General features: G+C 37.8%; 1 protein-coding gene across 43 annotated transcripts in view; it reads left to right on the top strand.

Annotated features, from left to right (window-relative positions):
- Window positions 1-22,311, top strand: part of LOC107103247 (calcium/calmodulin-dependent protein kinase type II subunit beta) — an 89,598-nt gene that overhangs the window by 33,896 nt on the left and 33,391 nt on the right. For 17 of the 43 annotated variants that reach the window (XM_015402862.1, XM_015402856.1, XM_015402836.1 and 14 more), the window contains 8 exons: window positions 5,644-5,716; window positions 9,360-9,462; window positions 12,660-12,743; window positions 12,885-12,979; window positions 14,624-14,746; window positions 14,861-14,944; window positions 16,416-16,458; window positions 20,226-20,321. In XM_015402862.1, coding sequence (XP_015258348.1) covers window positions 5,644-5,716; window positions 9,360-9,462; window positions 12,660-12,743; window positions 12,885-12,979; window positions 14,624-14,746; window positions 14,861-14,944; window positions 16,416-16,458; window positions 20,226-20,321 — 701 coding nt within the window. The remainder of the gene's footprint in view (window positions 1-5,643; window positions 5,717-9,359; window positions 9,463-12,659; window positions 12,744-12,884; window positions 12,980-14,623; window positions 14,747-14,860; window positions 14,945-16,415; window positions 16,459-20,225; window positions 20,322-22,311) is intronic. The other 26 variants (XM_015402842.1, XM_015402861.1, XM_015402840.1 and 23 more) reach the window with 3 other exon arrangements.

The raw sequence follows: 22,311 nt of genomic DNA, 5'->3' as shown, positions 1-22,311 counted from the left end.
CGCACATTAAAACGTTTTTGCAGATGTCATCCAGAATACCTTATTGTGTTAATATGTGTGCGCAGGCTCTTGGATTCCATAAAAAAATCTGATATGCTACCATAGCATGACATTTGTAACACACATGTAACACACACCATGCCAGCAGGGAGGCGATAACTTAAACATGAATTTGATAGATTGTTTAGAAAGGGATGATGAGGACTAATGGTACGATCCACTTCTTCCAGGAAGTCCGATTTTCGGTCCAGGTAGACCGCGTCCTTGGACTGGATCCTTTGAAGTCCGTGAAAATAAGGAGACCGGAAGAGTTTTGGCTGTGAATTTAAACAGGTCTAGCCTTTAGCGGCTTTTACCGCCGTACGTGCTGTCTTAGCAACCATGACAGTTGACACACAAAGCAGGAAAAGAATGAATACCGAACTTTTCAAAACTGTTTCTTTTTTTTTCTTTTTTTTATGTTGTAAAGTGAACAAAGACTACACTCATGTGAATACAGAGTGGAATAAAGGTGATAACAATTGGGAGCATAAACAAATAAAAGCCAATGTAATGATATAAACATTAGACAGTTTAGTAACATGCTGCTGTCATTTTGCACATCTCTGACGTTGCTGCTATTTAAATATCCATTACTGTAAAAATGTCCATAGCTGTAAAATGGTTATTTAATCTCCAGGTGCATATTTTTATGTTGGTAAAACACTTTACAGTACAGTATTTTATTGTTTATCTTTTAACTCTTTTAACTTATACATTTTTCTAAGATCAACATTTGTGTGACCATTTTTTTCTATAATCTTTTTGCTAATATCCTAAAAATATTAAAATTAAGAATCAAAGCCTCTTGAGCGAACTTTATTTTCTCCTTGTACAAGGGTGTATTGGCCCCTTTGTAATCTAATAAGTAGAGTTTTGATTAAAGTTAAATAGTAAAAAGTTAAATTTAGAATAAGGTTTGAGAAGGCAGAGAGCTTATTAAAGTGGGTGTTCATCTTAAGAGAATGTGAAGATGTAATAAGAACCCCCAATGACAACATAAAGATGAATTATGAAAAAAATAAAGGTATCCTAATCTGCGTATATAAGTGAGTAATATCAATATTACTCAATATTACTAGACTGTTGTATCACCGTATGCCATTCAGTCAGGCTCTGAATCATTTCTAATACAGATATATGGAGTGTTAATGGTGCTGTGATAATGAGGGAAAAAGAGGGAGTGTGAATAATCTCCATCTAATACAGTCATCTCCATTAAAGGATGTTATTTAGGTATTTTATTTTCTGTTTTTTTTCACAAATGATGATGCTTTACTCGCATTCAGCACAAAATGCCTTTATTAAGATTATTATTCTAATTTTATCATCAATTCTTGGGGAAAAAAGCTACTTTTGGATAATTATTTCTATTATAGAAATTTCTTAATTGGCTGTTCAGTGGATTTTTCTTGGATATTTCCTGTTGCAGCAATTGTGCGTCTCAACTTGGAGATATTTGTCGAAACACAATCTGTATTTTTGGAGAAGACAAAAAAAATATATAATTGCTCACTATTTAGCGTGACCAGTTCAGTAATAATCATTATTACGTTCTAAGTCATTGATTGCATTTAATTTTTTAAAATGGTGATTGTAAACCCAAACTTTTGCTCACTTTTTCGGAAGATTTTTCTTTCTTGTTTTTATATTCAGATTTTCCCTTTAAGCATTGAACGAATTTATAAATTGATTTCTCAGAGGTTTAGTTTAGTTCAATAACAGCAAAAAGCCTGATTATTTTCATTTTACTTTTAGTTTAATCCTGATCACTCAATGAAGAACATGAACAGATCAGCCACATAGTCCTTTAAGAATAATGTTATCCTGCATCAAACCTGTAAGCAAATAATGCTTGCAGTATTTTGCATATTTATGCAAAATACCTGCATAGGTGTGAAGTCTCCATAGATGCATGTAAGTTGTTTTGCAAATAAAACAGAGTAATGTTTTTTTTTTTTTGGTTAATGTGCAAGTGTTGAGCTTAAACACTTTGTGAGGGATTAAAGAACCGTAGAGAAGTAAAAAGGTTTATACTGCAAATCAAACTATTTACAGTTCATTTTAATTTACAGAATTGCTGCTCAGTTTTATAGCCACACTTTTCAATGTGACAGGAACAATGGACATGAATTAAACTGTGCTGAGAAAACACTTCAAACAGCCAAGGATGTGGTTTAAATTCTTTCTGTGCTCCAAACCTCTGAGATTTACATGGCTCACAGAGGAGTTAACCAGGTCAGCAGCTGCACGTGTCTGAGGGTTTTCGATATGCAAGGACTTCAGTTTGTCCTGAACACAGTAATCTATTTCTACATGCATTGGAGAGGATTTTAAATTTAGGAATGTTGATCCAGCTTCAAGTTGTCATGCTGATGAATCGATCCGTCTCACAGCCTAAAATAAGAATCAATAAGAAGAGGGAACACTCCACTGAGCTATCTCCATTTCACTTAAAACATGCAAAAATGCTTATAAGCATCACTAAATCCTCTGAATCTAGAGTTAATTTAAACGCAACAAAAATTTCACCTTTTAAAAAAACATGGCAAAAGGGCTTTGTAACGAAAAAAAGAAAGAAAACCTTCAAAGATAATTTTACTGTGCAGCTTATGAGCCGCTATATGTTTGTGTTTCATCCAGCACACACACACACACACACAGTGTGGATGCAACCTGCCCAGTTTTTATTCATTGAGAGACCTTTAGAGATGATATACAGGAATCTTAATTTATAGCTCTGAACTTTACACTCAGTTCAGAACATCTTTCATCCTTTCTCTCACTGTTTGTTTTTCTGTCCATCCTCCCCAGATCATCACTGTCCGACCAGATTTATATTTTATTTAATTCCATTTTGTTTTCTGTTCAGGATCTGCCTTATTTGGTTTTTTGTTTGATCGGAGGATGACATTTAACATTAGCTCTAGATGTAATACATGGATTAAACAAATCAGATTTTTTCTCTCTCTAATGGTGCTGTAATTACTAGTTATTGGTTTTGTTAAACAACATTTTCTTTTGTAATTTGCATGTTCATGTGCACATTAATAATTCACAAAACTGTTTTGAAAAAGAAAAAATGGCAGCTGTCCTCTTTACAAATGCTTGAAGCGAATGTATTCAAGTATCTTTCCTGTATTCTTTATCAAAGCTAATTTAGCATAAATGTGGAAATAGGAGGAAAGCTGCACTCTTGCCTTTATTTTCACGCATTTCAAAGACATTCGATACCACAGTTTTCCCTCATTATGACAGCTAGATGTCTGACAAAGCTTGGGGGACATTATTCTTATATCAGAACTGATACGGGAGATAAATCACAATTTACAGCTTTTTTTTTTCATTTGAAAATCATCTTACAGTTAATGGGTTAGAGAGAAAAGGTGGAAGACTTGAAGCAAAAGTTACCTGTCCAGGAATTGAACCTGTGACAGCGGCGTGAAGGTTTCCATGAATCGCTTGCTCATCCCAGCTATACAGCCACATTTAGAGCTCAAATGTTTTATTGATCATTTAGATTTTTGTATTCTTTTGTTTTCATGTTTCCTATTTGAAGCTATAATTAAATATAATTATAAAATATCCTTTTTTTTCTTAATTTTTGGCTTTGCAAAACTTAACATGATGGACATTTATTAAAGAAAAACAATTTTACATGCCTCCTTTTTATAACACCAAAAAGTTGTTTGTTTGGCTAAGAATTTTATGGTTTAAAGAATTTAGTTTTAAGGCAGACACTTATGACAAAAAGAAAGTACAAACTTTAACTGTTATTTTTTATTTTATTTTGACTCATCACAAAGTGTTTTATCCAAGAGCTCCAAGCAACACACCGCAGATCCCATTATCTCATGCTGTATTGGGCAAAATGAAAACATGAATCAAACTAAGTGTACATAAAACGTGATGTCAGTTCAAGTATTAATAATAAAAGAAACCAATAGAGATGCAGTAACTAGAAGTAATAATAAATCCTAGTATATTCAAGTATAAAACATTCCGAACAGTGAAGTCCAAGAATGAAACCCTGAATTTGATAAGATGTACTTTTTTTAAATGTATTTATTTTCTGTGTCCATATAGCCACTTGAAATTGATTTCTACTAAAACATAATCCATGTCCCTCTTCATTATTTATCTACACAGCTCCTTACTGAATGCCAGTGCTGCTCGATATTAAAAAGATTGAATTATGTTTTTTTCCCCCAACAAATTTAATTCGATTCAGTTTATTTATATAGCTCCAAATCACAACACATGTCATCTCAAGGCACTTTACAGAGACGATTCAACCAGACCATATATTCAGATTGGTTCAGTTTTCTAACTAAGGAAAACCAGTTGATTGCATCGACTCATTGACTTGAAGGCGATCCCTCACACCAAGCATGCTTGTAGCGCAGGTGGAGAGGAAAAACCTTTTAACAGTAAGAAACCTCCAGCAGAATCAGGCTCAGTGTGAGCGGCCATTTGCAAAAATTAGGCGTTTTTAAACTTTTTTGTTGTGCAACTGCAAAGATATCATTGAGTTTGACTTCCAGTGAAACCTTTATTCTGATTTAGTAGAGAAAAGTGTCTGAATTTCCACAAGCAAAGCACTCGTTAAAACTAAGCCGTGTCTTGTTATTTTCATTTAAAGCCGATAATGAGGCATACATTTCTAATAGTATTCAAACTAAATCTGTTAAGATGTCAGTGCACAGGAGGAATTCATGCATGGCCAAGCTTTTATTACACACACACACACACACACACCAGTACAGATTTAAATGCTTGAACTTTATATTAGTGCGTGTCGCTGCAGCTCTACTCATCCATCAGCTAAACAGCATTCATACCTCCACACATTGTTGTTTCCTGTCAGGTTCATCTTACCTTTAATCATACCCGCCTCCTCCATCATGTCAGATATTTTCTCTAGTCCTGCACCTACAATATGCTGCCTCTTAGATTATTTCTCACCATTTTTGGGTCGCAAGGATGGGGGCTATTTTTAGTCTCTGGTAAATTACAAACACCCCATTTATTTTACAGCCTTACAGAGACACCATTTGAAAATATTAGTAATTTACAATGACTAAGTCCTTCACTTCTTTCCAGGCCTGCTTTGGCCAAAAATGTTCTCATGTCCCTTTTCAGCTGGACTTGACCTGCTGGGTAAGACATGGATGGTGGAAGGGCATATGAAATTTTAAATATAGTCTATGACTCCAGATGTTTGAAAAATATGTAAAACTGAAAATATTTGCCACCGTCAGATGGTTCTTGCATAAAAGGTTGAGTTAAATAAGTCTTCAGTTGCTGAACACCCACAGCTGTACCATTCTAGTGTGGAAGTAAAAAAATATGCTTTTTAAATCAACCTTTAGGCCTTTCTAACTCAGAGGTTGGTCATTTGCTCATTTGTGGGTTTGCAAAACCAAGTGATTGGTACAAATGTGACACTTTAGCAACAGAGGAGTTTTTTTTTTCTCATCTCTTGTTCTACTCCTCAAATCCCCCCCACCAACACTTCCTTTTCTTTACCCCCTGGCCTGTGCACGGGTTTGAAACGCTGCTAAGACTAACATTCGCCCCCCTTCCCTTGGTGTTTGCATGCAGTCATTGCATCCAGCAGATCCTGGAGGCGGTGCTTCACTGCCATCAAATGGGTGTGGTGCACCGGGACCTGAAGGTGAGTAGATGGGAACTGCTTTGCTGCCCCCTTCAGAGTTGTATATTTGTGTCTTCAGGATTCATTGTTGTGCTTTTTCTGTAGTTTTTTTTTCTGTTAGTAAAGAAATTTGTTTTTTGTTTGCAAAGTCTTACAAGTTATAGAGGGCTGTGGAACATCTCATTCGTTTCCATTTAGAATACCTCTTACATACTTACAGTTCAGACTGAATGTGATCCCTGGTTTTAAAACTTTAGAGCGATTTGGGTGAAAGTTTACCTGATCTTCTCCATCTTTCTTATTAACTTTTGGCCACCTTCCTTTTAAACATCATTTGTCAGTGTCTGGGAAGTTCAAGCATTCAGTAATTTCATGCATGCACTACAGGTTACGCTGGCTGACCAGTGCTCCTGCTATGTAAGCTTTTGGTAGCAGGATTTCTGTCACTGCACAGCTACTCCACATAATATTGGCTGAAAAAGTCTCTCCTCTTATCTCTGGGTCGCTAACTTGACTCAGAGAAGTTGTATTTTTTTCTCTATCCGGTTACCTGGTTGGCTCAGGTGGGCCAAATATGAAAATAATTTTTTCCCCATTAAATGGAAACAGAGTTCAGATTACTTTATGTTAGACTGTCATGTTGACCGACTGCTTGAACTAATCAGCAAATGAGGAACCCAAGAACCAAGAGCTACTTCTGTAAGGAATACTTTGTCAGATTGTCCACAGCCCTCAGTGCTCTTGAGGCGTCTTTGCTTAGATGCCTTTCTGCTTCTGCAAAACAAACATCAAATAAGAGTTGTGTCCAATTCAGTGTCTAAATCGTCTAGAAATCAGCCTTTTCCAGTCCTCTTTTTTTTTTTTTTTTTTTTTATGTCCTCCCTGCTGGTATTTCTGTATGCGTTTCGTCTGTCTGTTGCATCTTGTTTTGAATGATGCACTTTGTCAAGTAGACCTCTATGCAAATGTCAGTCCTGGCATTCCAGCAAAGGCGGTTGTGTTTATCAGAACTGTTGTAGGCAAAGGCTTTATTTAGCTTACGCACCTATCTTGTTTCACAGCTACGCAGCGAGGACTGTTTCTCGCAATAGGTCATAGTGTGATGACTGAGGACAGCCCGACTGACATGATCCCTCAAATTAGCAATAGACATGACAACAGAGTCGAGTTGTGTCTTTGTGCCAGCAAAACCAATCTCAATGCACAGACTGTACTGAAAAGGACTTAGTGTGCAGTGTATTGCAAAGTCTTCAGCCCTTTGAACATTTTTTTATTTTACTCCTCTTTGACAACAAAAAAACTTATGTTGAATTCAGTTGTGATGATATGTGATTAAAAACAATGGAAGGAAAATTAGATTTTAAGATATTATTTAATGAGTAAAACAAAAAGTGAATAGCTTTTTTTGTATTTGGCTCATTTTTAGTCTAAATATCATTAAATGAAATCCAGTGTAAAGAGTTCACTTGAAAAAGCTCTTAATAGTATTGATTTAATCTCAGTATATATCTGCAGCTTATGATAATTTTAGTAATTATGTGCTCATGAATTATGCTGACAATCGAGTAGCCTATAAGTACTATAAATACACTAAAAAAGAAAAACAATAATTACGTTCCTTTTTTAAAACGAAAAATCAACATTTTGTAATACAGTAAAAAACCATACAGTATCTTTCACTTTAACATCTTTACCAAAGGATGCATCTATCCTTACATCAATGTCACAAGCTCAGCCCTCTTTGCTTGACTTCATATCAATCTGGTGCCGGCTGTCTCTGCAGTGAAAAAGGTCACAAACAAAAAAGTTCAAAAGCCACAATAAGATAAAACGAGAATTGCTTTTTTTATCATTTAAATTTTCTAAAAAAATTTCATGAAGGATGACGGCTTTTGCAACGTACTGTAGGTTAAATGTACTTTTATATATTTTGTACAAAATATATAAAAGTTTAAACGAATATAAAGAGAAACTATAAATTAGATATTTTCTTTCTGTTTTGAAATATATTTAAAACCAAATCAAAGGTGACTGATAATTAAGGCAAACTAATTTCTTAAAGAGACAAGGTTCTTACTCTGCAAACTGTTTATGAGAAAGCAGCTACTTTATTTAACCTTGAATATCTGCTACTTGTCCAAAGCAAATCCAGATCTTTTAAAGACAAATAAATAGAAAAGGAAGAGTGAAAATCTGGGAAGCACTCCAAATCACCCACTCATGACCTGCTCTCAAATGCAGCTTTTTCCATCATCTGTAACCTCCCCTCCCTGCCCTCCTGCCAGCTGCTAGTCTTCCCTGTGCTCGGCCACCTGCTCGGGTCCAAATGCGCGTCTGCCAAAAAGTAGCAGGAGAAACGGCAGCCCTCTTGTCACAAGCAAGAACGATGTTTATTGCTTCATGTCTAAATGTAAGCGCAGCTTTTTGATGGAAGCCATTGCTTCATCACCAATGCCACCCACATACGTTGTCAGGGATTATACTGCTGCTGTGGTGCTGGCACCTTCTAACTCTCTGGTTTACAAAAGAGGGCCTAACTAAGCGTTAGAGCCAGGAGAATATCATGACATGATGTGGGTGCGAAGCTAAAGGATTATCCCTCCTTTTACCTCATCTTTCGCACTGCCTTTTTTTATCATCTTGGCCTTGGTGCCGTAAAAAGTGTGCTTTTGGCTCACTGTGCTTTAAGTACAGGCAAACCTTCTGATTTGAGGACAGAAAACAATGAGGCCCTAGCAGAAGATGCAGATGGATGCTGGTGCAGTGTAAACAAGGCAGTTACAGAAATCCGGCCTGAATAAAATGTCTTGATTACTTCAATTCAGAAAGTTAGGATAAATGTCCTTTAAAGAACTGCAGTTGTTACCAGAAGAAATAGAAACAATCTTGGATAAATTAGCTCACTAGAGTTGTACTTGCTCTTTTAAAGACGAATAATCTTCCCTCCCTGTGCTAAGGATGCAAACCATTTAACATTTACCTCCCTTCAACATGTTGCTTTCAAGTTAGGTTTGGTTTTTTTTAGCTTTCTAGCTGTCAACTGAAATATTTAAGTCTTACCAATGCAGTAGTCACTTTGATAGCCAATCTGACGTAATATGTAGGTAATCATGTTAGCAATCCTGGTGATTATCCAGCATCAAGAATATTGGATGAAATGATAGCCCTGGATCATATTTGATGTTAATATTTCCCAGAGGAAGCTTTTATGCTGAAGTCGGAGCTGCCTTTTACCTTTGCAGAGGCAATGATTAAGTGAGACAAAGAGGAGGAAAGTGTGAAGAGCAGAGACCATTGGGGATAGATGCCCATTATTAGATCTCTCCTCTGACAAAGAATAACGAGGCTAGCTGCATTATCTAGGCCACAGAGATGAAGCTTACTGAGCCTCGTCGCATGAGACAAGGAGATAGAAGCGCTGCTGACTTATTGGGTTGAGCTCTGCTGTAATGTGGACTAACTTTTACTGTAACTCCCATCTATGTCCATGCATGATAAAAAAAAAAAATATTGTGAGAAGTATACCTGGCCCTAATAGGGGTATTTTAATTTTGCATGCTTTACTGTCTGCTTCTAGCATTAACCCCATGAGGACTCATTTTTTTTTAATAAAAAACCTTGTAAGTCCTTTGTTAACCTCTCGCCCTCCTTTTCTTCCCCTCAGCCAGAAAACCTGCTCCTTGCAAGCAAGTGTAAGAATGCTGCCGTGAAGCTTGCTGACTTTGGCCTGGCCATTGAGGTGCAAGGGGATCAGCAGGCCTGGTTTGGTAGGTACCATAGGGACAGTCCATAACTTTGGATTATACTTTTCATTAGAAAAAAGGGTATTAATGTAATAAACTACTCTGTAATGTTTTGGGTATCCTCGAGGGATGAAAATGTCTGATTTTTAGAGTTGAGCAGGTGTTTTTTTCAGACCACCCTTAAAAAATGTTGGGGTTTCATGTTGGAGGACATAATAAAAATGGTTTTGCCACCAGAATATATATCTACAATTAACATAATACATGCAAAAACATACAGTAATAGTCATCTTGTTCTTCCATACTATTAGATATAAACAAGTATTAAACGAGGAAAACTGAGCACACCCTTATTACCTCATAGGATTTTAAAAGAAAAGCTTCAGCCAGTTGCTGTTAATTTAATGCACTCAACTAAATGAACATTGCCTTTTTAAAATCAGGTGTTTGGGCCTTAACTGCTCTGGATCCAACAGATGGATGGTGACACAATGCCAGGGTTAAAATCAGCAAGCAATTATTTTAGATAAGAAACTGCTATTTGAGAAGTTTAACTAAGAAGGCTTTCTCTGAAATAGAGCAAACTTGTTTTTTTTTTTTTTTTGGTTCTTTTTTGGAGTCTAATCTGACTGAGTCACAGAACTCAGAGAAGCCAAATGTAGATATGTAACCAGAACTTGGAGACCAAAGCCAAATACAACATGTTAGATCTTATAGCATCTGGTGGTTTGAGGTAAACGTGAAGGAATCTTTCTCTTCCGGGGCTCCAGCTGTATCCTTACCTTTTACTATCTTCTTAGGCAGGGTTGGGCAATTCCAGTTCCTGAGGGCCAATATCCTGCAACGTTTTGACGTACTTTTGGTTTAACACACCTGAATCAAGTAATTATATAATTGAGAGGACTCTGGAGGAACTGAATGAATACCAAGGAGACAAAAGACACACCTGAATCAGATGTGTTGGACGAAGGGTGAATCTAAAAATTGCAGGATATTGTGCCTCAGAAACTGGAATTGCCCACCCCTGCTCTTAGGCCTTGCAAGATATCTAGCGTCACTAGTTCAGGTGTATAAATGGACTTCAGCCTAAAACTTGACTGGTGCGTAAACACTGCATTGAAGTTCTTTCTTATTTAAAACTTTTAAGATGTCACCTAGATTAATGCTTTTATCACCTTACGCCTGGATTATCATAACTTTCTTTTGATAGAGGATAACCGGGCCTTCTCATTATGTGTGCAGTTGGTTTAAAATGCTGCTGCAGGATTTTTTTTTTTTTTAACTAACGAAGTTAACAAGAGCATATAACTCTGGCTTAAGCGTCCCTTTGCTAGCTTCCCAGATATTTTCCAGTCTATGGTCTTGCCTCTTCTTTGCTGCTTTACTCTGCATGTTGCATGCTCATAGACTGGCTAAAAGGATGCTTTAGGCTGTCCCGAAGCCATTTCTAAATCCAGAAAAGAGCTGCTTTGACAGTTTCTTGTTGCTGGAGATCATGCAGCTTCTACTGGGCTTTTTTTTTTTTTTTTTCAAACATATTTTAAAACACACTTTTTCTCATGTAAATCTCATCCTTTGAATGAGCACATAGGGTGGAAGGAATACTTCTCCTCCGCATCGAGACCTCCTAGTTGTCTGCTAGGTGTTCCAGGCATGTCCCACTGGGAGGAGGCCCAGGGGATGATCCTGGACATGCTGGAGGGGCTATGTCTCCCGGCTGGCCCAGGAGAGCCTCAGGCTTCCCTCAGACTGCTGCCTCCTCGACCTGGTCCAGTTTTAAGAGAAAGAGGATGGCAACAGTATATCTTCCTTTAAATGTAAAACCACAGTAGTTTACAATCAGTGTCTTGATATTTCACCCTCTCCATGTACAATTTAACATTTTCTTTAGCTCCCTTGTGTAGAACTGAGTTGAGTTCTACGTTATCTGTCTGGGATGGCTGCGGTTCAGTCTGTCTGTGAAAAGGAGGGACATTTAGTACAATACTTTAAGCTGATTGGGTGACGTGCCAGCTAGTACGCGCCTTCCTTAATACGCTTTCAGCCAATCTTAGAAGCTGAGTAAGCTTATAAATCTTTTGTTGGAAGAAAAACACAGACTTGCACCAAGTGCTTCTCTCTGCTCCTTTGTTAAATGGGAAATTGACGCTATTTTAGCTAAAACCACGTCAATTGTAGTATCAACAGGTGAGTCCTCCAGCGTAGCCATGTTTGTCATGTCCGGGCAAGGCCCTCCTGACTGTCGACATTCCTACATATCCCGCCCAAAAAAAACACAGCTGGCAAGTGATTGGTCCGGCCCCCCTGGCAGTTACGAGACGCTTGGTTATTATTTCTTAGCTTTTTTATATGTATATGAATTTTTTCTGTCCGGAAGTTTTTGTACATCTGGTTGTTAACTGGGCCAATAAATAAACTAAGTTCCCAACCAACAATAAAACTTAAAGAAAAGAGTCTGTAGAAATGGCCGAATCAAATTCCAGAACCTAAACCCATGAGATGGTTGTGGTGCTGTCTTAAAACAGCTACACATCAATAAATATATAATGGAAGTAGGGGAGTGATATAGCTCTATGTTGCTTTACAAACATTAAGATCGTTAGATTTACTATATCTTCTGAGTAAAAGTGCTGGAGTGTCAGTCTATTGATTTTTTTTTCTCTGGGTTTAGATGTTTTTAACGATTAGGTGCTATAAATTGTTTGCTTTCGGTATCTTGATGTCAAAAGGCATTGAAAGCAATCAAACACTTTATTTTTTGTATTATCAAAAGAATGCCAAATTTCTTGTGTTTAAACAATAAAGTTATAAATAAAATAGCAAAGAATAAAATTGTTATAGGTAAAATTGTTTGTTTTTTGTAGACAATGTGAGCTAAAGTTTTTAAACAGGTCTTTGTGTTCCTCATACATCTTTTCAGTTTTAATTATTTAATTTAAGCAATGTCTACTATTAAATGATCAGGGTCAGATTTCTGTTCCTGGTACATCTGAGATAAATAAGTCGAAAAAGGTCAAAATGGTTTTTACTGTATTCTCTACTGCAAGACAGAACTAAAACAAGTCACAGTTCGGAACTTTAAAACCCAGAAGAACTAATTTCACAGTTTGGTCCATGTTAAAATGTTGGTAAATATTTCTCTGCATAGGATCCAAATGAAGCAGCCACATAATTTGCTGCATTCAGCATGTCAGTCAATCGCGGATGTGTTTTTGCTGCAGGCTTTGCAGGAACACCGGGATACCTGTCCCCTGAGGTATTGAGGAAGGAGGCATATGGCAAACCTGTGGACATCTGGGCCTGCGGTGAGTTTAGAGAAATGCTTTCATTGAAGCACATATGGTATTTCCTAAGTGTTCCTACACCAAACAGAAGGTTGAACTGATATTGTGTTTTTTTTGTGTTTGTTTTTTTTTTTTGTGTTTTTGCATGTGCTTGTGACTCAGGGGTGATCCTCTACATCCTGCTGGTGGGTTACCCTCCTTTCTGGGATGAGGACCAGCACAAGCTGTACCAACAGATCAAGGCTGGGGCTTATGATGTGAGTCTCTGCTCCTTTTCCCTTCTGCTCTTTATAATTGCTCCCCTCCTTCCATCTTGATGCCCTCCCTGCTCTTCCCGCTGCCCTCTCATCCCCTCTGGCAGCTCTTACATAACCGAGAAGCCTCATTAATATTTGAGGGGGTGCAAGAGAGCAGGTTTCACCATAGATCACATTAAACTTCAAGCCAAATAAAGAAGAGACAACCTGACGGACTCTCTGGCTGTGATTCTGAGCTCATGGGACACAGACCTTACTGTTTATGCTGAAACACAACATGACCTGATGGGTTAAGGGGTTCTGAACAACTTGCTGGAGGCTCTGCTTGGACTGGCCTTTTGGCTTCAATAAACAATCCACCCCAAGGGAGCTGCTATGGCTTTTATGTAGAAATCCCTTGTACTGCTGCATGTGGTGTTGAGATCTGCTACCAGAACATGTTTCTAATACACTAGCTTTCAATTCTGTTGGGACTGGCCAATAAGAATACAGGCCGATCCACGACAAATGTTTCACATTAAGAGAAAAATCCTGAGTAGAGAGCAAAGACAGGTTTAAGCCGGGCGTGCACTGTACGATTTATTTATTTATTTTTTTTTTTCAATCCTTGCACTCAGTACGACGAAATCCTGCGGTTTCGTCGTACAGTGTGAGTTCACAGTGCGGCCTGCTTACACTGTACATCTATAAACCACATCAGACTTGGCTCCACAGTGAGATGTTGCTACTCAGACTCGTTTATCATTAGCCAAAGAGTAGAAGAGGAATATGAAATTCACTAGAGTGAACCGTGCTGCCTTGGCAATTTGTGCAATCTTGTGGCAGAAAGCCCTAAGAACAAAAGGGGGCAATTTTGGACAAAGAAATGGCTGAGCAAATGTGGCTACTACGGTCTGTCATTTTTACAGAAAGAACTCCATTTCACAAGGGGCTAAAAATTGCACATTGTAAACCCGGCTTTAGTGAGAGATGGAAGGAAAAAGTTGAGAGAGAAATCTATTTTTGAAAAAAAACTTCAAACTCTGGTTGCAAAAAATATATATATTTGAGAGTAAAGATATATTTCTGAGATGAAGCTTTTTCCCTTGAAAATCATTTTCCGATGTCAATTTATCTTTTATATACTATAAGACAATATATGTTTTCTCAAAACTTTTTGTTCTGTCTTAAATAACATCAGTTCTTGTTTATTTTACAATTTTACTTTCTACATTATTTTATCCTTTCGTAATGCTTTTTTTTTCTTTCTTGAAGGTAATAAAAAGCCCCAAAAAGCCCCACATGCAATGAGCTACAGAGCCTTCAAAAGACTGGGGACGTTTGGGAATTTTTTCCGATTTTCTTTTTCGTTCCTCAGTGAAAACATTTTATGTTGTTGCCCAACAGAACCGGCGCCAAGGTTGAGCCTTGATTTAGCAATAGACCCAGTTTGGTGAAATTCCCAGCAGTTTAATGGTTATAACAGAGATTCCCTTTGGGTTTGTATGTGTTTGATTGGAAAAAAGTTCTTCCAGTTTTTTACTGAGGTAATAAACTTATTACCTTCAAATGTATACTTACAGTGTGAGCCTATTTGGACACAAACGATAATCAACATTTGCACTACAGGATATCCTTATTGATATATCTTGTTCTGTGTTGTAGTTTCCATCCCCAGAGTGGGACACAGTCACTCCAGAGGCAAAAAACCTGATCAACCAGATGCTTACAATCAATCCAGCCAAGAGGATCACTGCCCAGGAGGCCCTTAAGCACCCATGGGTCTGCGTAAGTGGCCTCGTCTTTGCTGCACGGCTAAGCACAAGCTTACAAATCACAAGACTAAGTTTTAACATTTGTTTATCATGTTCTCTGCCTTCTTGCTGTGTTTTCTCTTCCTAGCAACGATCCACAGTGGCATCTATGATGCACAGACAGGAGACTGTGGAGTGCCTGAAGAAATTCAATGCCAGGAGGAAACTCAAGGTCTGTTTGCATGCTTCAGTCTCCAACATATCTGCTCTAATAAGCTCTCATGTGATTCGAAACAAGAAAAAGGAAACTGTTCTCCTCTTGCCGTTCTTTTTAAGTTTTGACTATTTTTCAGTTGTTTTTTTTTATTAATCAAGTTGTTTTATAATGCTTATGCTGGTGAGGACTACACACATCACTACAATAAACAAAATATTTTCTTTTGTACGATGTATAATGAACATCTGCTATTAGATTGACTTTGAAGTTATAAAACTGTGAAAAGTGCAAAGTTGTGTTATATCTAAACTTTCCCCTTCATGCTGATTTATTGCTGACATTTTGTGTGGATATAACAGCTTAGCCGTTGGAGCGCGACACTGTTACCCTGCTGCTTTCGGCCTTTCTTGGCAGGGCTCAAATACCAGCTCATCAGAAGCTGGAAACAGAAGCGCAGGTGGCTGCAGGCAAATGTTTCACCATTCCACCAACATGCCATCAGCTACCACTGATACTCTCAGGCTTTTCACACATAAAGATAGACCCTTACAAGATTAGATTTCTTATAAAAAGAAGCAAGAATCTGAACAATTTCATAAGAAGAAGTTTGAAAGGGCTCAAAAGAGGGAAATGTTGGTGTTGAATGGGATCCAGTCTGGTTAAACCCCCAAATTGAAGATTTCTGATGCTCTCTTATATTAATAACATTTTATTAGAATAACTATTTTATATAGAAATTTTTATTTCAGTATGTATAAAAAAAATCTATTAAAATATCCAAACCCTTGTCTATGAGTCCATCCATCCATCCATCCATCCATCCATCCATCCATCCATCCATCCATCCATCCATCCATCCATCCATCCATCCATCCATCCATCCAGATGTCAGGGTTGTGGATGACATAATAAGAATCAATGCTTTTTTTTTGGTTCTTTTTTAAGAGCTTAAGTTTCATTAGAATTAGTCAAACATTTATTAACATAATTGTAGCTCAGTGCTGTTTTGATCCTGTTACAAATTTGTAAATAGAAGAATGAAAGGTTAGATTGTTTCTGGCATGCAATTGTTCTGTTTTTTTAGAAATGACTTACAAATAATTACCCACTTTTTCTGGTTGACACACATTTATGTTGCACATCACAAATTTTGCAGCTCAGCTGAACCTTTGGTGTTTTTTCTTTTCACTTCTTGTAGATTGATTGAATGTTAACTTTAAAATTGTTCATCAGGTACGTCACACTCTAAAACTGGGTTTGATTGCAAGCTGAGAGGATTTTCTTATAAGCATCTCTGCAAAAAACATCGATATTAAGAAGTACTACTTTTTCTTTTCCTCCCACAGTAAAATCCTTGGACATGTAAAAAAAAAAAAAACTCGTGTTTGTTTTAATTTGCTGATTGGTTAGCTGCACAGTGGACCTTCTTGTACAATTTTTTTTTTATTATTCTCATAAAGTAATTCTTAATATTTTTTTTACTTAGGGGGCGATTCTTACGACCATGCTGGTTTCTCGAAATTTTTCAGGTAAGAGCATTTTGGATTTATTTTATCTCCAGTTTTAACAACCTGACCTTTAAAGTAGCTCTAATCAATAACCAGGTTTCAATGTAACTAAGTTGACCCTTCAATGTCTATTATGTGTGATTGGCACATGCCATTATGATGGAAGAACATCATCTGACACCTGACTTAAAATGATGTAAAGTCTGGTTTCATGTTCTTCCTCATATGAGGGCATACCCAAGTTTAACACGGGTAACAACAGATCATTTTCTCCCTTAACATTAGTTTGAAGTTTAAAGAGCATGTTAAAAAAAGCATAATGCCATTATCATCTCATTGCAGCTCAATGTCAGTGTTCCCTTTGACTTTTACTGTACATTTATCTTTAACAACTTCAGCCTCCTTGGTACCAAGATAGGGTGCCTCTTATTTGTTCCACCAATTCGATAAACCTGCATCAAGATGAGTACATATTCGCATCCACTGACAGATGATGCTTTTTGACAATGAAAATGAGTCTGAAACAAACCTCCAAGTCGATGAAAAGAAAAAAAATCTTCACCTTAGGCTTTGAAATATACAACTAATGCTACTTTCACACCGCACGCAATAGAGGCAGCAGAAGCAGCTGGTTTACATGCAAAGTCAATGGTTGACGCGCATCAAAAGGTCCTGCTCATTCCGAGCTGCAGGAGCAGCACATCTTGACGCATCAAAGCTGCTAAAACAGCGCCTCATGCTCGTCTGAGGCGCATGGCGCGCTTAAGTAGCGGCAGCTGCTGGAGTTGGTAAAATATAACTTGCAGCTTAACACGGCACATTAACCAAGAAGAGAAGCTGATCTGTTAGCTGGCGGGGAGACAGACACAGCACTGCTGATGTAGATCACTATGATCGCTCCCCTGAAACAGTTTATTAATGCCTAAATTGACTTAAAATGTCGAAACCTGCCGGCAAAATATGCTTGCTTTTATTATGCTGGTGTGTGCAGTTTGGATTTGTCACCGCCGCTGTACAGGGGGTTTTTGTTCAGGTCCGACAGCGACATAATATTTGAAGGCAGGATCATAATCTTAATAAACTGACAGCACAGATTAAGTTTTCAGGGGGACTTTCTCACTTAAAACATATTAGAACTACTTTTTACCCACTTATAACAGCAGAAATAGCAATGCCGCTCTGCTATTGAATGCAGGAGCAGCAGAAGCATCAGGCACATCTGGACACATCTTACTGGATGCGCTTCAGGAGAGCCAGAGATGCACTTGAGGCGAGTCTGAAGCATCAACAATAAAGCAGCAGGCGCTTATTTGCTGCTTCTATCGTGTGCAACCTGAACTTAGCATTAGACCCCCTCCCTCACAGTTACAACTTCTGTACCAAATAGTGTTGCGCTCCATTTGCTGATTAGAAAAATATCAGATTTTGAAATTTCCACCTGGCTGGTAATCGTTTAGATTAAATGAATGCATCTGTAAGGCTTACTATCCAACGCTGAATGATGTCCAAGTATTTGGTTCTAATTTTGACACTTTTTCTAAACTTTCACAGTAAAACATTGGGAACACTGAATTTTGTTTAAAAGCTAAAGATGCAAAATGTCTTTGTTCTTGTCTTGGTATGTCTGTGTATTCTTGTTTTAGGTATACTTTTAAAGGTTCTACTCAGGGTTTTGAACCTGCACAGTAATAAAGTCAAACAGATTAAAGATCCCCTCCATACCATCTTTGAAACCTTCAGTTACTGACTTTTTCCGGTCAGAGTTTCCCTTCTTTTGTCTCTAATAATGATGACAGTAAAAATACGGTATATCCCCAAAAAATTAACAAGAATTTAACATAATGGAAAATGTTCTGCCTTGTTGTGGTCAGTGAAATAATGGTTGTTAGAGAGTAAAAAGTGGATGTTTTTCCATGAAATGAGATCTAGAAGGACCGACCATTTAAAACCATCAAACCAGCAGGAATCTTGATAAAAAGTTTAAAAAATGTACTCCTCCCTGGTGCAAACTGCTCTGGAACGTTCCTGCTAATGTTTGATTGTCATTTAAAATGAGTCATTAAAGGTCTGTGTCTGTGTGGTATGTGTGTTCTGTGTGCGCGTCCATGTGCCGATGCTGACACGCTGCTTCAGTAAACATGATTCACAGTGGGCTTTCTGACTCTGTAAGCTGCCCAGTTGGAAACCGTCTAAGGATCCACTTTATAACCACTCTGCCGACTCCTACAGTCACACACACACACTGACCCAGGTGTATATCCTCACTCAACACCTCTTCTCGCTCTTTTTCGTCTTTATAGGAACTGGTACTCCATTATAAGTGTGAGGCCATCAGGTGGATGAGTCAGAGAAGGAGAAAGAACTCCAAACTTTTTAAAAAGCATCTGAGCCAGCATAGGGAAAGGACTTGCTGCACATTAAATCACAGAAAATGTCAGCGGAAATACTTTTTTTTTCCCTCTGTATTTTCAGCAACGTTTCTGAGTCATGCATTATACAATGAGGCTGTACAAACAGAGGAGATGCTATTTATTTTCCTCATGTTGATGTAATAGGACTCTACCAATACCATAAAAAGTTTTTACAAAGATATCTAAATCAAATTATTAACCTTGAAAATTAAATGCAGCCCACGTTCATTCATTCATTCATTCATTAAATAAAAAACGGCAGTTTCTAAAGTCAGTAAGCACTAACAAAAATAAACATAAAGCTTAATTCTGCATTATAATCATCATACTAACAATAAGGCTTTTACTAAGAAAACATGCAGCAGTGTTAAACTTCAAACAGTACCTCTACTTGGCGTTGTTTCCTCCTGACTCTTCTGCCTGATCCGTGGATTCGTGTATTTAACAAATGTCACTGGTCACACTGAAGTTTTCATTCACAAGAGACATATACGCTTTGATATGTTTTTTTTATCGTCTATTTTAGTTGTTCCTTTTTAATTGATGGATGATTGTGAAACATGCAAAACAATACATTTCAAATAATGCATTTTAGTGTCAAATTCTGATTATGGATTTTCTCTAATCCATCTGAGCCACTTAAATCTGAAATCTGGAACATTTAGGAGCAACCAGCTTCAATAGCTATGCTAACGTGCACAAAATTTCACAATCTGACTCAAAAGCAAAATATAATCAGATTGTTTTGTTATATGGCAATAAATAATTGTGATAAAACGGCCGATTGGACTGAAAATGTGTCATGTAAGGATGTTAGCTGAAATATTCGTACCAGAATTAGTATTAATCGGCATAAATCAATGTAATGCTGATCCTGCAGATTCTGATCAGGATTTTCTGAGTGGCATGTTTACATGAAACATTTCTAGTCTGATCGGCCGTCTGCCAGCACAGCTAGTGACAGAGATTGGTGTTGTGCAGGACGGCTAACTTTCTGAAGGAAAATGTCAGTTTTAAGACACTAAACTAGCTGTGTTGTTTTACTCACCATCTCCTGCTGCATAAATGAATCGGCACCAGGTTTTCTGAGATTAAAAGTTTAAATTCTGACTTACTGATCACAGTATGATTCAAATCAATTGATAAAAGGCCAAATTTAATGGAATTCCTTCCAGGCATGAAAAAGCCTAACTTGTATTATTAAGGAACCCCCCCAACCCTTCCCCTTGACCTCCTGCTGACCCACCCACCACCTCTTAAATATCGTGTCAACTTTTTCCTCATCTTTCACTCGTTAATCACCTCTTTAATCCTTTCCCGTTTAATGCTTAACTCTTTTTTTCTTCACGTGTTACTGGGTTTTTGGATTCTTAACAGTTGGCAGCAGGCAGACCACGGCTCCAGCCTCTGTGACCGCGGCTGCGGCAGCTGCGGCTGCAGCCGCCGGCACCACCGCAGGGCTGGTGGAACAAGGTAGCATGGTGGCTCTCCCAGGGCATGCCACCCCTCTCTGCTCCCTCTCTGTATACCTGGTTTTCTTTATCTCTCACCTCATCGTAAACTCCCTCTAACTCTTCTCATTTCTTTCCTCCCTTAGCATGGGAGATCAGAGCATGATGGCTGACCACACTGCTAACTACATCTGTCACCATATCATCGAAAGCAGGACTAGCTTAGTTTTCATCCAATTATTTAGCCTCAATTGTGTTTTTTCATCCCAGCTTTTTTCCTGCAACATTTTTAATCCGTAAGCATTACTTAAGTAAGAATAAATATGCTAAGCATAGGATTGGATGATAACATCCTTTAATTAAGTGTTCGATGCTGAACTCTTAAGAATCTTGAAAAAAAATGACTATATACGTATAAAGAAGTGAATTACCCAGAAGACATTATCTACATTAAATTAACCCATTGATGTGGATATTTCTTAATGGATGAAAATGATTGTTTTAGTTTTTGGGTGACTGTTTTATTTTTTGCATTAATATAATAGATTCGCAAAATTATGGATGAAAGCCTAGCTACAACTGTCAACACACGTCACTTCCTGTCAGAGATGTATAGTGTGGCTTTGGTGCCTATCACTGCTCTTTCATCATTGTTTCATCCCCCCCTTGCATACACAGAGCATGGCCCTGGTTCAGTCACACTGATTTTCTGTCCCTATGTTTCCTCTCCATCTCTTCCTGTCATCTCGTGTCTAATTCCCACCATTTCAAATCCATCATTTTTCCCATCATTGTAAAATCTCTCTGATTGTCATCTTCCTTACACCCGATTCTTCTCCATAAGCTCATCAGGTTCACTCCATGTTTCCATGTGCCCACCGTGTAACCCTCCATCTCACCTGGTCTCTTCACTCTTCTTTCCCTCTCTTTCTTTTCTCTGTCGAACGATGACACTGGAAAGTTCAACCCCTGCAACTTTAAAGGATGGAACTGCCTGAGAGCTGTCAGTGAATGCTGCATGGGGCTCTGGACTGGTGCATGCGCTGCTGCACTAAAGGGATCCTTGGTGCATGATGAACTCTGCAAATGACGCAAGACTGGGCATGCTCACATTGTCAAAATCCTTAGAACCCTGGTTTGATACTTCACTTTATCTAAGTTGTTCAATGACTACCGTCTGACCTGATTTATCGCAGTATAGATGCAGTTAATGGTGTAGATGTCAATGAATCTTCCAATGTTTCTTTTTCCAGGGTCATTTCTATATTAGCATCCCTACGTCAAACTGTTGGTAAATGTTGACAGAGTAAATGGTAATGTGATTGCAATGTATGTTACTCAAATTGGCCTAAATTTCTTTAAAGAGAAGCCCGTGGGACTAAAGGGGCAGAAGAAGAACATAGACTGAGAGCCAGATAACTTCAAGGGCAGGTCTTGTATTTTCTTTGGGACTGAATTAATGGCCCTGTCTGCAGTGGAAAAATATATATATCACAATTGTTCATGTAAAATTCACAGATTTAAAGGCAGAGGGCTTTTGGAACAAAAACAGTTTGATTTAATGTTGTTGCCAATTGTTTGTAGGTCTGTACGGTTTAATACAAAGACTGTGAGTCAGCCCAATGTACCGTATAACTATTACTCTTACCTTGTCCACATTGATATCAGTCTACTATAGTGCCTTGCAATATTATTCATATTCCTTGAACTTGTTTCACATATAGTCACAGACTTTGAATTATTTCATACACAAAGTAATTCATAATTTTAAAGGAATAAAAAAAATGTTTCTATGTTTTGGGGGTTTTTTGCAAAAGAAAAAAAGTGTGGGATTCATTTATATTCAGCGTTTCTTTCTTTTATTCTAATACCCCCAATGAAAACCAATGCCAACAATTGCAAATAGAATAAGAGGTCACCTGATTGGCAAATAAAGTCTGTCTGTGTGAAATTTAATTCCAGTATAAATCCAGTTTTTTTGAAGGCCTCAAAGGCTTCCTTGTTGTTTCTTT

This window comes from Cyprinodon variegatus, unplaced genomic scaffold (assembly GCF_000732505.1).
Source record: "Cyprinodon variegatus isolate N-32 unplaced genomic scaffold, C_variegatus-1.0 Scaffold1403, whole genome shotgun sequence".
NCBI classification, from domain to species: Eukaryota; Metazoa; Chordata; class Actinopteri; order Cyprinodontiformes; family Cyprinodontidae; genus Cyprinodon; species Cyprinodon variegatus.
This window is presented reverse-complemented; position numbering and strand designations above follow the sequence as displayed.